Source organism: Pelodiscus sinensis, chromosome 3, assembly GCF_052426305.1.
Source record: "Pelodiscus sinensis isolate ZL-2025 chromosome 3, ASM5242630v1, whole genome shotgun sequence".
In the NCBI taxonomy this organism is placed as follows: domain Eukaryota; kingdom Metazoa; phylum Chordata; order Testudines; family Trionychidae; genus Pelodiscus; species Pelodiscus sinensis.
In genome coordinates this window covers 187,573,449-187,588,600 of record NC_143054.1, presented here as the reverse complement: position 1 = coordinate 187,588,600, position 15,152 = coordinate 187,573,449, and the positions used below count along the sequence as shown (strand labels likewise).

General features: G+C 61.3%; 1 protein-coding gene across 2 annotated transcripts; it reads left to right on the top strand.

Moving 5' to 3' along the window:
- Positions 1-916: 916 nt before the first annotated feature.
- Positions 917-9,888, top strand: OTX1 (orthodenticle homeobox 1). Of its 2 annotated transcripts, XM_075925599.2 has the most exons (5): positions 1,006-1,071; positions 2,568-2,643; positions 3,715-3,944; positions 5,136-5,287; positions 8,361-9,888. In XM_075925599.2, the coding sequence occupies exons 3-5, from the start codon at positions 3,848-3,850 to the stop codon at positions 9,111-9,113; spliced, it is 1,002 nt and encodes a 333-aa protein (XP_075781714.1). In that variant the 5' UTR covers positions 1,006-1,071; positions 2,568-2,643; positions 3,715-3,847; the 3' UTR covers positions 9,114-9,888. The 2 variants fall into 2 exon arrangements, with proteins under 2 accessions (XP_075781713.1, XP_075781714.1); XM_075925598.2 differs by lacking the exon at positions 2,568-2,643 and having other exon boundaries at positions 917-1,071.
- The last annotated feature ends 5,264 nt before the right edge of the window (positions 9,889-15,152 follow it).

The window sequence follows — 15,152 nt, the reverse complement described above, 5'->3', positions numbered from 1 at the left end:
ATATTTATGAGACGGCGCAACTTAAACATATATATGTCGAGATCATTGTGGGGCCTGAGAGCTTGGAGAGGGAAAGCCCAAGTTTATGGTCACCCATCGCCATTCCCTTCGCTTCCTTCGTTGTTTAGGTTTCACGAAAAACGAGCGGCGCGCTTCAAATAAAGGTTGGGACCGATTTTCAGAACCGGCACTTGGGATGTTTCGGAAAGGGGGAAACCCGTGAAACGAAACCCATCCCAGGCCAGCACAATCCTTCTCTCCCAGCCTAGGTCCTGCCCAAACACAAACGGGAACGAAAGGGGTGATTTGCAGGGCGTTGCCGGTGGCAGACCAGCCATCCCAGCCTTCCTTCGTGACATACATTTCTGCGCACTTAGGAGCCCTGGTTCGTACCGGAGCGTACGAAAAAACGGGGGTTGCAAACTTTGGGAGAGCGAGTGGAGTCGTAGAAGAAAAAGTCAGGCTGGGGCAGGACTGGGAAACCCACTAGAAGGAACTTGCTCCACATTCCGGGCGGCCCGGCTAGGCGCTGTCGCCCCTTGGAGTTCAGGTTTGCTCGCTGCGCGCCTAGGGAGAAGCGCTGCTCAGTGCGCGCGCAAATACAACTCAGCTTCACACAGACGCGCACGGGCAGCAATTAAACGCGCAGAAAGTTCCCTGTGGGCGCCGGGCTAGGCGGAGCGTACGCTAGCCCAGCCGGGGCACTCCGGGAGCCCCTCCCCCGAGCTAGTCCCGAGTCACTTGCACCCGGGACGGGCTTTGTCCGGGCAGGACAGCACCAGGGGCTGCGCCGCCGCCTGCCCCGGGGGAGCCGGCGCGCGCGGCAGGGCTGGGGTGGAGTGGGGAGCCGGAGAGGAGGGAGGGGGCGTGCAGAGGTAACCCGCATCCTGAGCTGCCATTGGCCAAGGCGGCTGTCAGTCAGGCTGGGGGAGGCCGGGGATTGGCGCCGGGCCGGTTACGCACTTGCCTCGCGCTCACATACAAGGGTAGGGCGGTGGAAAGGTGATCAATCTTCATCAGGCTACATTTCCAATCACCTAAGCGCCCGGGCCAGACCGCTCCTGCCACAAGGTAACGCGCTGGATGCGCTGCGGGGCCGGCTCCCCCCTGCCCTGCCCCACGCGCGGCCCCGGCGCCCCGCAGAACTTAGCGCTGCCCGCAAAGAAAGTGCAAGGAGCCGCCCCCACTCACCCCCCCCCCGGGTGGCAGCGCGGGGCAGGGAGGCAGTAGGGAGCCCGTTGCAAGCGCCCGGAACCTGGCCCGTCCGCTCCTGGCCGGGGCCTTAGCGGCAGCGCCCCAGGGGTACGGGCAGGTGAGGCTCCTGGCTCCTGCGCAATCTGTCCCGGCGCTATGGGCTGCAGGAGCTTCCCCCCCCCCCCACAGCCCGGACTTTCCGGGAGCAGCAGGGGCGCCCCGGCCCGTCTGCTCTGCCTGGCCCCTTGTGCGCAACGGCTGAGCCCGGCTCGGCACCTTGGCCCCTGGTGGAGCCGGGCGAGGCGCTCCGGGCTGCCCGCGTGTCCCCGCCAGACTTTGCAACTCCCCGGCCAAGTTCCGCTCCCTGGTAGCGCAGCTGGCGGGTCCCGCGCGGGGGTTGGCGAAGCCCTGCCCGGGGGTGCTGGTGGGTGTGGGACTCCTGGATTGTGTCTCAGCCGAATGTGCGGCGCCGTTCTCTCCCCGCCTCCTCCCCCTGCCTGGGAGGGTGCCGCTGTGGGGCTGGCAAAGAAACTTACATAATGGGGCCAAATCACTCCAGGCCCGGCCAGGCTCCTCTCCAGGAGCCGCTCAGAGGGAAGCAGGGCTTGGCCTGGCCTGGGGGAACCTGCTGCCTTCGATGCGCCACCGCCAAGCCACGGATCCTCTTTGGAGCCCTCTCTCCCGGCCTGGGGCGCTTCTGTGTCCATGGCGCTCTCTGGGACTAGAGGCGCGGGCGCCGATGCTGGTCGGGAGTCTCTGGGAGGATAAATCGGCCTCCACAGCACCCCTTGGCCTGGGAGGTTAGGACGCTTTGCAATGGACTCGGTACTTTCGGGAAATCCGCAGGAAAGTGCACACAGGCCTGTGGAAACCTCCTGCGTGCGTGTCCGCTCACTCCAAACTGCGAGCTAAACCGGACGCGCTTAATTTCCACCCAGACCCTAAAACCGAAACCCATTTACACTAGAGGGGATCCCAGCTGTCCAGTGCAACAGGTGATCCTGGGAGCTGGAACTACGGGTGCGGGGGGTGCCGTGTTTTCCATCTCATGCAGAGTTTACAGTTGGGTGCATTGGCGCTCAGCATATTCCCCCCCCCCACACACACACACACACACACACACTATACACATTGCTCCAGCACCCCTGGAGGATGTAAATTAATTTGGAAATGGCCTTAACGGCGAAAACAAACAAACAAACCCCTCCTCCCCCCTTTTTTAAATCTTTCTGGTGCAAATACAGGAAACTCAGCTGGAGACAACATGGCCCTGCACCCAATTAAAGTTTGTAGCAAGTGATTACTTGTGATTAGAGCCGCCACCATCTGTTGCAGGAATTCAGATTTTATTTTATTTGGTTGGTCTCTTCTAGTTTTTCTCGTGGCGGACACTGAGGGTGCTTAGGTGTCTGTGGCCTGCGGAGAGAGATTTCAGGAGCTGGGATCAAGGTTGTGGATTTTTACCTGGAAATTTTTACTTGGCTCTGAGGGGGGGAAATAGATACATTCCAGTTCCGCGGTCCCGCTTGTAAATTCTTTGCTGTTGGAGAACAGCAAGACAAACTGAATTGGCAGGAAACCGTGAGGCGACGGGTTTGAGTTGGCACTTCTCAAAGCCGGGTAAGGTCACCCAGCTAGGCAGAGCAATTCCCCCTTTTATTTATCCCTAGTGAGAGGACGTGAAAACTTCCTCCGTCACCCACACGCACCCCTTGTGCAAATTTGTTTATCACCCCTACGGGAGGAAACCCCTGGAATATGAATTTCAAAGTGCTTCTAAATCTGTTTGGGTTTTTTTAACTGCTACCCATTTCTAATTAAAATGTCCCCTTCTGCTCTCTCTTAAATTAATTATACGTCCCTCTTTTGATAGCTCGTTTTGATTTCTAATCCAATTATCTTTTTAAATAATTGCTTTATCTCCCCCCATCACTTGTACTGTGCCCTCCTCCAAGCCCCCACGGCGATTGTATGCTAATATGGCTCTGCTCTTTAAAAAAAAAAACTCACTTCTCGTACTTTTTTTATTTCACTATGTTTGGGGGGGTGTCGGCCATATTGACTGTTCCCCCCGCACACCCTTCTCTAGACGCGCAACAACTTTCGAACAATAATACTGACCACGAAAAGGAGCGAAACTTTCGATTTTATTTGTACTGCGTGGGGTTTTGTTTTGGTTGTTTTGTTGGGTGGGTTGGTTGGTTGTTTTTTGGCGAAGAGAGAAATACAACTCCCTTTGCAACGAACAGGAGTCTGTGCTCTTGTGTCTTTTTGCAATCCACCTCCCCCCCCCCCCCGCAAAAAAACCGATTTAATTTAATAGACGCACAAATAGGTAAAACTTCCCTGCGCTTTCGATTCATTTTAATGTGATCGGCGCCGCTCTTCTCTCGCGAATTCAAACTCCGAATCCCAGCGGTGTGTAGCGCGCCCTGCGAAGTCACCGGGTTTTGTCGATTCCGCTCCGAAGAGCTTCTGATGTTTGTCTTTTGTTCCGTGTGTATTTTGTTTTTCTTTTAGGGAGCGAGGAGACTGTTCTGCACCCGGATTTTCTGCCCTCGCCTGGAAGAACCCGTTTTGTGACTTCAAGACGTTTTAAGACTTTTTGTTTTGTTTTTGTGATCAATCGGGGAAAATCTTTCCAGCTTTTAGCATGATGTCTTACCTCAAACAGCCCCCCTATGGCATGAATGGGCTGGGGCTGACCGGACCTGCCATGGACTTACTGCACCCCTCCGTGGGTTACCCGGGTGAGCATCAAACCTCTTTAATTTCTACCCGCTTTGCCCCTCTACTAGTCACTTTACACGGCTTAGCTAGGCCTCGTACAGATCAAGTCGTTTTTCTCCTTCTCTTCTTGCAACGAAGAGAGATGGGATATTTCTGGCACTCCTCTGTACTTTCAAAATGTACCCGAGTATTTAAAAAAAAACAGATTTGAGCGAACGAATCTGCTCGTTAGATTGTTTAAAAGTAACTTTACTCTCAAAACTAAGTTGGGCGATAATAGAGGATTTCAACGGAGAAATCTCCTTTCCCCCCAAACTAAATCGCTTCTGAACGGTCAGATGAGACGATTGAAAAGTTTAAATTTCTGTTGAATTCGGGCGCTTGTTTTTACCAGTGGGGATCTGTTTGTTCGAGTTCTTAACTTTGGGAGTTAAAAGTGAATGTAATGAAATTTGTACCGGACTGCGGAGAGGTGCTGCTTTCTGTTTCCAGCCCTCGGCCTGTCCCTCACTTTGAGGGGTGGTAGTGGGGTCTTTGTTCTCGTCCGTTCTTTTCCTCCCTGGGTTGTAATTTAAACACACACGCCGAGAACTCCAGTTTTTCCCTGCCTCTGGGCTCCGGGGCCTGGCGGAGATGGCTGTGCGGTGCTGGGGTGCGGATTGCGGACGGGGAGAAATCCACAATCGGTTTGGCGTTCCCCGCCGGATTTCGCCTGGTCCGTTTCACTGCGGCCTTAACTTTTGGAGTTCACTTGCTGGCTCGCATTTTCGCCCCTGTCTCCCGCCTCCTAATCTCCCTTCCTCGCCCCCCCCAAAAAAAAACTTCCTCGGAAATGTTTCCCTTCCACATCCCAATGCCACCGAGCGTGGTCCATGGAGAGCCTTGAAACGCTGCACAGATCCGCCGGGATCTGTAACTAAACTGAGCGTTTGCGGGAGAGGGGGGCAGTAGTTCCTGGGATTTCCAACTCATTTTGGAAGCGAAATGCGGGTCGATTCCGCTCCCGGCTCCGGTTCCAGGCACCGGCTTCTGGGTGCTGGGTGTGAATCCGCCTGCCGCGAAGCCCCCGGCCCGTAGCAAGGGACAGGCAGGGCCCGGCTCGGGGGAGTCTGCAGGGAGCCGGGCTGAAGCCCACCCCAGCTGGTGGTGGGGGTAGCCGGTGGGGAGCTGCGTGTCTAACCCGCGTGTCTGTCTCGTTCCCGGGCCGGCAGCCACCCCTCGGAAGCAGCGGCGGGAGCGCACCACCTTCACCCGCTCGCAGCTCGACGTGCTGGAGGCGCTTTTCGCCAAGACCCGCTACCCGGACATCTTCATGCGGGAGGAGGTGGCGCTGAAGATCAACCTGCCCGAGTCCAGAGTCCAGGTCCGGTACCATCTCTCCCGGCCGGTGGGGCCCGCCCCGGGCCGGGATGGGGGCAGAGGAAGCCCCAGGGCAACCTACCCGGGACGGGGGCATTTCCAGTCAGCCCCACTCTGCGCCCTGGGGAGCGGGCCAGTGTCCTGCCCCTCGCTCTCCCCTCGGGGCTCGCGTGGAGCCCTAGATCCTGCGCCCTGGGCGGCTGTCCCGGCAGGTGCGGAGCCAGAGCAGGCGCAGGGAGGGGGCAGTGAGCTTGGGCAGCTGACCCCTGAGCTCTCCCAGTCCGGCCCCAAGTCCCCCTGCAGGGGGGCAAAAGGGGCCTGCCAAGGGCCATCGGGCCTGCCGGCAAAGATCCGCTGTGGGGCTCCCCGCGCGGGGACCCAACGGAACCGCTTGCCGGGGAGAGGCGCAGCACCCGGCTGGCCAGGGCTGATGGGTCAGCCCCGGAATCTATCCCTCGCTGGAAGGAGGCTTCCCCGCGTGTTTTCCGGGCCCCGCGCCCCAGCCGGTCCCGCTCAGACGGCGCGGGAGGGAGCCTCACAAACGGGGGGGGGGGGGAGAGTCTCGCAGCGTGTCCGTCCCCCCCGGGAAGCCGGGGCAGCCTGAGGACCGGGGTGGGGAGCGGGGGTTGCAATAAAGACAGGGCTGGGGCTGGCTGAAGGGGGCAGCTCTGGGGTAAGATCCAGCCTCAGGTATTTCCCCCGACGCCCGCGCACCCTGCAGCGGCTCTGGGGGCTTTTCCTGGCAGCCTGGGCAGGCCCTTCGAGGGGGCGGGCTGGGACCCGGGCCTGTGGCGCAGGGGGCCAAGCCCGGAAATGGCCCTTCCGGCCTGAGCGAGGTGGGGGGAGGCAGGCGGGGCTGTCATCTGCCCACGGGAACTCCCTGGCAGCCATGGGGGGGAGGGGCTGCTGTGCTGGGCGCTGATCACAGGGGACCCGCTTCCCGGCCCGAGGGGTGCACGGCGCTGCACAGGCTGCGGAGAGGTGGGGGCTGGGCTGGACTGCTCAGGACCCAGCGCCTGCTCCCTCCCTGGCAGGCTGCGGGCATTGGGGGCGGTGCTGGGCCAACCGGATGCTGGGCCCCTCCTTCGCGGGGTACGGGGGGGGGGAGAGCCGATCGCTTCGTGCTTCCTGAGGCAGCTGGGGCGCTGTGTAGAAACCCCCTTGCTTCGGGAGCGGGGGTGGCGGGGCTGGGAATGGGGTGAGGTGCTGGGTGGCGGAGCAGGATGCTGCTCCCCTTGTCGGGGGGAAGTGCTGGGTACCGCTGGGGCGGTCTGTTCGTGGGGCCGGCAAGGGGGCGGTTCTGGGTGGGGCAGTAGAGATGGGGTTGGGTAGGGTACAGTGGAAGTCCTGGGTACCGAGGGCTCTTTTGCAGGCCGGGGCGGGGGGGCTGGTTGCAGAGCTGGGGCCGGGGGGAAGCAGGTGGGGATGGCTCCGCTCTCCCCGTCGGGCGGAGCTGGGGGTGGCGAGGGGCTTAGCGGGAAGCCGGCTGGATGGCAGGGGAGCGCCAGGCCGTGGGGAAACTCGACCGGAACTTTGTTTTCGCTTGTGCGTGGGGGTGGGCGCTGGGCACAGGCGCTGGTTGGCAGGGGGTGGGCGCTGCGCGTCTCTCGGCCGGGCGAGATGAAGGGTGGGAGCCGGGGGGCGAGGGATGTGGGCGCTGCGTGGAGTGCAGCGGGGTTGATGCTCCTGGGACTCCAGCTGGGGCCTGGTCTGTGGGGTGCTGGGAGCCACGGGCCCTGCCCTGGGGGGTGGGTGTAAGTGCCGGGAGAACTGGGGGTCGGTGCGGGGGGGCTAAGTACCGGGGGGGGGGCATGAGAAGCTCGTGGGCAGCTCTTCAGTGGCTGCCGGGGTGTAGTTCTGGCTGCTGAGCGCCGGGGCATGGCTGCGGGTGATGGTGGTGGTTTGAGATGCCGGGAGAGCTGGATGGCCAGTGGCTGGCAGGGTGCCAGTGGAAGACTGGCTGCGGGGGAGGGGGGGACACTAGACTCCACTAGCTATGGCTGCTGGGGGCAAGTGGGTGCCAGGAGCTGGCTATGGGCAGTGGTGGCTGTTCAGGGTGCTTGGAGGCTGGGGGCTGGGCAAATGGGTGCTGATGGCTGTTCAGGGTGCTCTGGAGCTGGAGGGTAGCTACAGATGCGGGGTACTAAGAGCTAGGTGCCAGGGGCTGGCTATGGGCGCTAGGAGAAGTGTCTGGGATGCTGGGGGTTGTTGGGTGTCTGGTGCTGACTGTAGGTGCTCCGGGGTGGGTACCAGGGAAGGCTGTGACGCTGGTAGCTGTTTGAGACCCTGGGGGTGGCTGGCTATGGGGCTGGAGGTTCAGGGGCTATGGGTGCTAGGGAAGGTGGGTGCTCAGGAGCTGGGAGAAGTGGGGCTGGCCAAGGCCGTTGGAACAGTTTGCATGGTGGGGGGTGCTGGGCGCCACACTGTAATCCCTAGGCTCTTCAAGCCAGGGCAGCACCCTTGGTACCCCTCCTTTCAGCACCTATATTGTTGGTTTTTCACTGTCGGGCTGGGATAAGTGGGGGCTGGTGCCGGGGGTGGGCTGGCAGGGAGTACCAGGGACTGGGTGCTGGCTGGGCTCAGGGTGCTAGGGTCTGGGTGTGAGGGGCGAGTCGCTTATCTGTGCCAGAGGCTGGAAGCCAGGTGCTGGGGGCTGGCTAGCTATGGGCGGGCGGGGGGGCTGGGAGTGCCAGGGGCTGGGTACCAAGAGTCTGGCTAGCTTTGGGCTGGGGGTGCTGGAGGCTGGGAGAAGTGGTAGCCCCCCCCCCCACACACACACACCAGCTATACCACCAAAGGCTCATTCACTTGTACATCTACTAATGTGATATGTGCCAGCAATGCCCCTCTGCCCTGTACAGGAGCTATGGGGGCTGGGAGCTGGCAGGCCGGTTGGAAGCTGGGAGATGTGGGGGCTGCGTGTTAGGAGCTACTGGTGCAATGGGCTGGCTAGCTATGGGCTGGCTGGGAGATGTGGGGGTTGGGTGTCAGGAGCTGGCTGGCTCTGGGTGCCAGGCCCTAGGGGCTGGCTATGGGCTCGCCGGGGGCCGGCTGCTGACGGCTCGCTCTCCCCGCAGGTGTGGTTCAAGAACCGGCGGGCCAAGTGCCGGCAGCAGCAGCAGAGCGGCGGCGGGGCCAAGAGCCGGCCGGCCAAGAAGAAGCCGTCCCCGGCGCGGGAGAGCTCAGGCTCGGAGAGCAGCGGCCAGTTCACGCCCCCCGCCGTCTCCAGCTCCGCCTCGTCCTCCTCCTCCAGCTCCAGCTCCTCCGGCAACGCCGCGGCCGCCCTGGGCAACCCCGCCGCGGCCGCCGCCTCCATCAGCGCCCCGGCCTCGTCCATCTGGAGCCCGGCCTCCATCTCCCCGGGCGCGGCGCCCTCGGCCGTGTCGGTGCCCGAGCCGCTGCCGCCCGGCGGCGCGTCCTGCATGCAGCGCTCCGTGTCCGGCGCCTCCGCCTCCTACCCCATGTCCTACGGGCAGGGCGGCTACGGGCAGGGCTACCCGACGGCCCCCTCCTCCTCCTACTTCGGCGGCGTGGAGTGCAGCTCCTACCTGGCGCCCATGCACTCGCACCACCACCCGCACCAGCTCAGCCCCATGGGGCCCTCCTCCATGGCTGGCCACCACCACCACCCGCTGGGCCAGGGCTCCGGCCACCACCACCATCACCACCACCACCACCAGGGCTACGGCAGCACGGGGCTGGCCTTCAACTCCCCCGACTGCTTGGACTACAAGGAGCCCGGCGCCGCCTCCTCCTGGAAACTCAACTTCAACTCCCCCGACTGTCTGGACTACAAGGACCAGGCTTCCTGGCGGTTCCAGGTCTTGTAGGCTGCGCCCTGCGGGGGAGCAGCCCGCTGCCCCGCCCCGGCTACGGAGCCGCCTGCTTGGGCTGCCCTGGATCGGCGTCTTTCTCCCGGGCAGGACTGGGTCCCCCTCGCACACCACCAGCCCCGGCTCGGCTGCTCGCTCCCGGGTAACTTATTTATTCCTGCTCCGCCCCCGGGATGCTGCTGCGGGGCGCGTTGGCTTCACACGGGCCGGACCGGAGGAGGATTCCCGGCTCTTGCTGCCGAAGCTGCGCTCCGTGGACACAGATTTCATCCCCCCTTCCCCCCCCCCGCAGGCTGCTCCCCACGCGTTTGGTGACTCCACTCTCTCCAGCTGCAGGGGCCCGGGCTAGGGGTGCCCGCTGCAGCCGGCGCTGTGTACTGGGGACTGGACAGCGTCTTGCTGCGCAGCGCAGCGGGAATGGTGTAAATATTGGGTCCGTTCCAGGGACCCGCGTTATTTTTAGTTATTGGGTTGAAATTTTATCTTGAGTCTAACACTGAGGCAAAAGGAACTAAACACCAAACTTCTCTCCTCTCCCACAACCGCGCGGGGCGAGTCCAGGATCCGGTTCTCCCGCCCCTCTCCCTCCCCCCCCCCCCCCCCACTGCATCCTTCCTCCCTTGGGGGGGGGCGGCTTAGGACAAATCCAACCCCCTCCCGCAAGAAGAGACTGGGAGGGCTGGCGATTTTGGAGGGTGATTTTGGAGAACAGCTGTCAGCGGTGGGGAAAGGAAACGGTTATCCAGCTGATCCAGTTTAGTGGGGGGGGAGGGGAAGAAAAGCAGCTCCAATTCCGTCCCTTTTAGCCCCCTCGGTTTGTCTAGTGAGTTTTTTTTTTTTAGTGCCTCGCCACGCTGCGACCCTAGCCAGCCACGCCTGCGCATCTGTCTCAACCATGGGTTTGAACCTCTCTGGCCCCTCGGTGGAAAAGGAATTTGTAAATTTGATTATTGCGCCGTAATCCAACACGTACCTGTTGACATGTAAGGCAACTCCTTCCTCCCCCTTATCTACATAGCCCTGTAATAAAAATCAAACTAATGCAGCCCTGGTCCGTGTCATGCTTCCCAAGCGGGGCCCCCTGGAACAGCCTCCAGTAGCTCCAGCTTCCGCGGAGCATGCGCTGGCAGGCGCAGGTTGATTTTTATTTACCCACGGGGGGCGGGCGTGCTGGCCCTCGGTACTTTTATTTCCAAGAGCTGCCTTTTTAATGGCCGTAATTGGATTGGCCGCCCACCAAAACGCTGGTGGGTTAGACAGAGGGAGGCGATGTGAAAAAAGCTCCCTGGTTGGCTTTTGGAAGAACACTTGAGTTCACCAGCACAGGCCCAATGGGATGTTTGTCTCTAGCGGGGCCCAGGCCCATCTGAAGTCTGGCACTAAGCTTTCCCCCTCTTAATTGCGCCTGGATTTCCCCATTCAGCGTGTTTTAGTGGACGCGGCCCAAGCAGCCGCAGCCTGGGCTGCCTTTTCCCTTCGGGAAACCATCAGTTCTGCCAACTGAGCCTGGGGTGGGTTCGTTTTTTGTGTTGGTTTTTTTTTGGAGCCGCTGATCTACTCTCCCAGAAAGGGGATGCCCCGAGCTGCTCTGGATTGTCGGGGTTGGGCTGCAGTCAAACGGGAGCCGCCAACGCCAAGCTTTCTAAAAATCATGAAGGTTCCAAGTAAACAAAAATCCCCCCAAAAGCACGCCCCTTGTCCCAATGAGCTCAGCCCCTTCCTTCTCCCTGCCGCTCCGTGTAAACGCATTTTTTTGCCCGCTTCGGAATTTAGACCCTATATAAGTGTAAACGATTTTTTAAAAAATCAATGCATTGGCGCCTCTCTAAGAGTGCCAATCTCATCGCCCCCTCCCCCGCAGTGGGTGTAGACAGACATTACACCGCTGAGGGAGATAAAAAGGCTTCTAGCTTTTAAAAGACCAGCTCAACAGCAAAGTGCAGGTCGGAATCAGCGCAGGAAGCCCGGTGGCTGTAGCTATAGCACGGACCTTTCCTCCCTGGTGCAATGCTGCATGGCGCTAGCGAGTATTTTTCACCCTGGAAAAGGCTCATCTAATCCCGGGCAGGACAAATCCCCCAGCGCTCTTGTTAGTCGTAAATGAGCCAGACACCTGTATGCAAGACAGCTGTTGGCCCCAATTCAGGATGCACGTAGTTAGGGGGCGGGCGGGGCCGCGTGTGTTATACAAGGACACGCCCGGTGTTTTGCTGCGCTGCGCTCTGCCCTGCCCCCCTGGAACGACCCCTTCAACCTGGGTGCCGATGCAATCTGCGTCTCTTCGGGGTTTTGCTAGATCAGCCCAAAGTCCCGCGCGGTGTCTGCTTTCTCCTAGGCGGAGCAGCCCTGGCTCATGCTCAGGGTCACTTCGATTGCAGATGCAACGCCAACCCGTGGGAAGCCCCCCCCTCCCCCTCTCTGTTGGCCTCATCTGGGCCAGGAGGCTCGTGGCAAGCTGGAGGAGTTGCCCCGCCCACCCCCATGGCTGGGCTCGCCCCGGGGGCTCTGCGGCTGGAGCGGCGCCGTGGGCACGCGCAGCCCTCACCTGGTGCCAGCGTTCCACAGCCTGTCCCTGTCTCCCCGCCCCCCACCGCCTGGCTGATCTGATCGGCGGCTACACAGCCTGCTTATGAACCAGGAGCGCACTTCAGTTTATCTCCTGTCAGCAGCCGCCCCCTTTCAAAGGGGAGGGGGGAGGTTAGGCTGGGCGCGCGGAGGCACTTTGCAAAGGACAGGCACCCCTCAACGCCGTCTGGGAAAAGGCTGCTGGGCAAAGCCAGCCCCGAGCCGTCTGCGCTTAGGGCCGGATCCCGCCTGCTGCTCCAGCTAAAGAGCCAGGGCAAGTAAGTGCCGGGCTTCGGCACCCCCCAGAAATAATGGTGCCCGGTCCGTAAACCTGGGCACAGGCCTGAGGGGAGGGGGAAAGGAACCAATAGGGGGAAATGTTCGTCTGGACAGGCTCAGCTGCTCGCCCTCTAGGTCCTTGCCCAGCGCAGGAGTTACCAGGCTGGCTGGGAGACAACTCGCCCTCTCGCTCTGAGGTGCTGGGACAAGTGGCGGAGGGGGAAGGGCTCCTGAGAACCACGGATCCAAACTGCAGCCTGTGTGTTGATGGAAACCGCTGCCACCCCGTCCCGGCGCCTCTCTGGGCAGGGACCCGCTGGGTGCAGGGAAATGACTCAAAGCCAAAGCTAAGATGCTACTAGCCACATCCCTCCCCTCCCGTCCCGTCCCGTCCCGTCCGCCGGAGGCAGCCACCTTGCCGGGGGCTCAAGAGTCCTGCTCGGGCGAGTCAAAATGGATCCGAGCCCGTGGGTCTGGGCGGACAAGGATTCACACGCTGCGCTTTGAATTCAGCGCGACCTGGGCCAGGGCCCTGCGCCCTGGCAGTGCCAGCGCCCTCCTAGTGGCACGGGGGGGGGGGGGGGGGGAAGCGGAGCTGGCAGGCCGGGGCCCAGCTCCGTGGCACCCGCTCCACGGGCTTGGCAGGTTGCCTGCGGGGCGATTCGCTCTGTTGAGCAAGGCACCTTCGCCTTCCGGCCGCTGAGCAGCCACAGGTCCCTCTGCGTGGGGAGTGCGGGCTCCCGGCAGGGCAGAGAAGGGCTGGCCTAGCCCCTGCGCGTTGCTGCTGAGAGCTGGCCGGCTGCACGATCCCCCGGACGCCAGGCGGCTCCTGCTTGGACAACAGCTCGTTAAAGTGGCTTCACGCCACCCTGCGCCGGGTGCCAACCTCCCGGAGCTCCGCGCCACCCCCTGGAGGCACCGCCGCCCTTGGGGGCCGCGCTGCTGCCCCGGACCTTGGGCAGGGCTTGCGTTCGCCACACAGAAGCACGTTCCACTCGCCTTCCCTGGCTAGCTCCGGCGCCCTCCCGGGACGCAAGCCAACAGCTGGCTCTGGGCACCACGCTAGGGCAGAAGGAAGCGCCACAGTCGCCAAAATCCTCTTGGCTGGCGGCCCGCGCTCCTCGGGCAAACTGGTGATTTACCCAGCGCGGCTTCGGCCTTGCCTTCTGTGCACCCCCCTCCTTCCCGCAGGGACAAGCCAACGGGAGCAGCGCGGCGTCGGGGGACAGGTACTGCGCGGAGCCAGCGGCGCAGGACTTGGGCGTTTATGCACAGTGCAAACAGCTTCCCCATAGGCCGGGCCCAGCTCAAAGTAGCTCCAAAGCACCTCCCCCAATAAGGCCTTGCTCAGGCCTGTAACTTAACTGGGGGAGGTCGTCAAGACGGCTCCCGCCGGTCTCCTCGCAAGAGGCCACTTACGGAACAGCAAATGTAGACAAGCTCCGCGGCCGCGTTACAGATGCCGAATCCCGGTTTAGCGCGTGATTCTCGTCTACACTTAACCAACCTGGCCGCGCCCGCAAGAAGCAACGTGCAAACAATCAATCGCTCGCTAGCGCAGCATATGGCCAGCGCAACCAGGACATTAGCCCCTAACCAGTATGAATATTTTATATGGTGGAGGGAGCCACTCGTTGAAACACATTCAGGACAAGTCTACCGTACCCAGCAGTCGAGTGAGTTCCTAGTGTGTGGGGGCCGAGAAAGTACTTCCCTGGCCGAAGCGTATGATGTCAGATCAACGAGTCGTTTTGAAAAGGCATGAATTGTTAATGAAAAGTGGAATACATCACACTCGGGCACGAACGAGTTTAAATGACCGAAGCGCCGTGAAGCGTCGGGTATTTTATGCGACTCATCTAACACATTTGCCCATGTTGCTGGACTATCGTTTGCACCAAGAAAGACTGGCCAAGCGAATGAATAAACAATGATACTTAAGAAAAGCGGGATTGCGTCATAATACAGCACGTCTGAACTAAAGCAACAAAGCCATTCGCTGGAGACAGGTTAGGCAATAAGTAAGTAGCAGCAACTGCCTCCGACATCAAATAAAACACAACGGGGGCGGGGAATCTCTGTCCTTTCAGCTGCCCAAAGTGAGGAGGAAATGGGCTCGAATGGTTCATGCATAAGGGCCTGATTATACCGGACTCGCTTGCAGCCGAGGTGTAAAAGTTTGAGAGGGGCGCCTATGCCCACACACGCGTGGGCTGGGGTGGGCCCTAATCTCCCCGGCTTGGAGGAGCGAGGGTCGCTGGTCGGGTCTTTGGATTCACCAGCGCAATAAAACTCGCCGGTCTCTGCGAGAACAGAAATCTCCCCCTGGCCTGGGGCTTTGGGGTCCGGTCGCTGCTTAGGCAGAGTCGCGCCCTGGGTCAGGAGCGAGCAGTGGGGGCTGGATCTCTCTAGGGCACCAGGTGGGCGGCAGTTTCTCCAGCCCCGGTGGAGCTGGGAGGGGGCGTTAGGACAGACCAGGGACTGGCTTTGCTCTGCTCGGTCCCCGTGTGATCAGCAGCCGCTGCCTCTCCCCGCCGATCAATACGCAGCCGGGCTTGGCTCCCAGGACACAGCAGGGGCGCACCCGGCCTCTGTCACCCGCCTGCCCCGACCGCAGGGCTGGGGCGGAGGGGAAAGTGGCAGCCAAGGATTCGGAGCCTGCCTGGCGTGTGACTGCCCCGTGGGCACGCAGCCATAGCCAAGCACCACCCCGGGAGGGGCTAACAGGCTTGCGCGGGGGTCGGGGAACAGTGGGCCCCCAAGGGCGAGAAGGGCCAGGTTCCCCCCAAACCCCGCTCCCCACCTCGGTTTGCTGTCCTGGGCTGGAATGGGAGTCAGGTGAGGGGGATGGGCCCTCCCCCATGCTGGGTGCACCAGGCACGGCAGGGTAAGAGCCATGGATGGTTGTTTCCCTCTGCTGCCCAGGACCGCAGACGGATTTGGACATGGGCCTTTTAGAGCTCAGTGTAAGAGCCTCTATCTACCCTTTGAGCTAAAAGCTCCCAGCCCAGCTGTAGCAGTCTCTTGATCTTATCTGTTGTTGTGGTCTAGGTGCCACTGCATGGGATAGTGAATCGCACTAGGCCTGTGGGTCACACTAGCAAAGGGGTCAGGGCAGAGGGCAACTTTACTTGGCAGTCCTGCCCCCAGCTGGGCCGCAAGACCGGGTCAAGCAGCAGCCTAGGCTTGGAG

Bases quoted from the DNA above. Each gene is read 5' to 3' on its own strand.
- OTX1 (XM_075925598.2), top strand. From the start codon at position 3,848: ATGATGTCTTACCTCAAACAGCCCCCCTATGGCATGAATGGGCTGGGG. The intron at 3,945-5,135 runs GTGAGCATCAAA...CCGGGCCGGCAG, and splicing joins CCCCTCCGTGGGTTACCCGG to CCACCCCTCGGAAGCAGCGG. The intron at 5,288-8,360 runs GTCCGGTACCAT...CTCTCCCCGCAG, and splicing joins TGCCCGAGTCCAGAGTCCAG to GTGTGGTTCAAGAACCGGCG.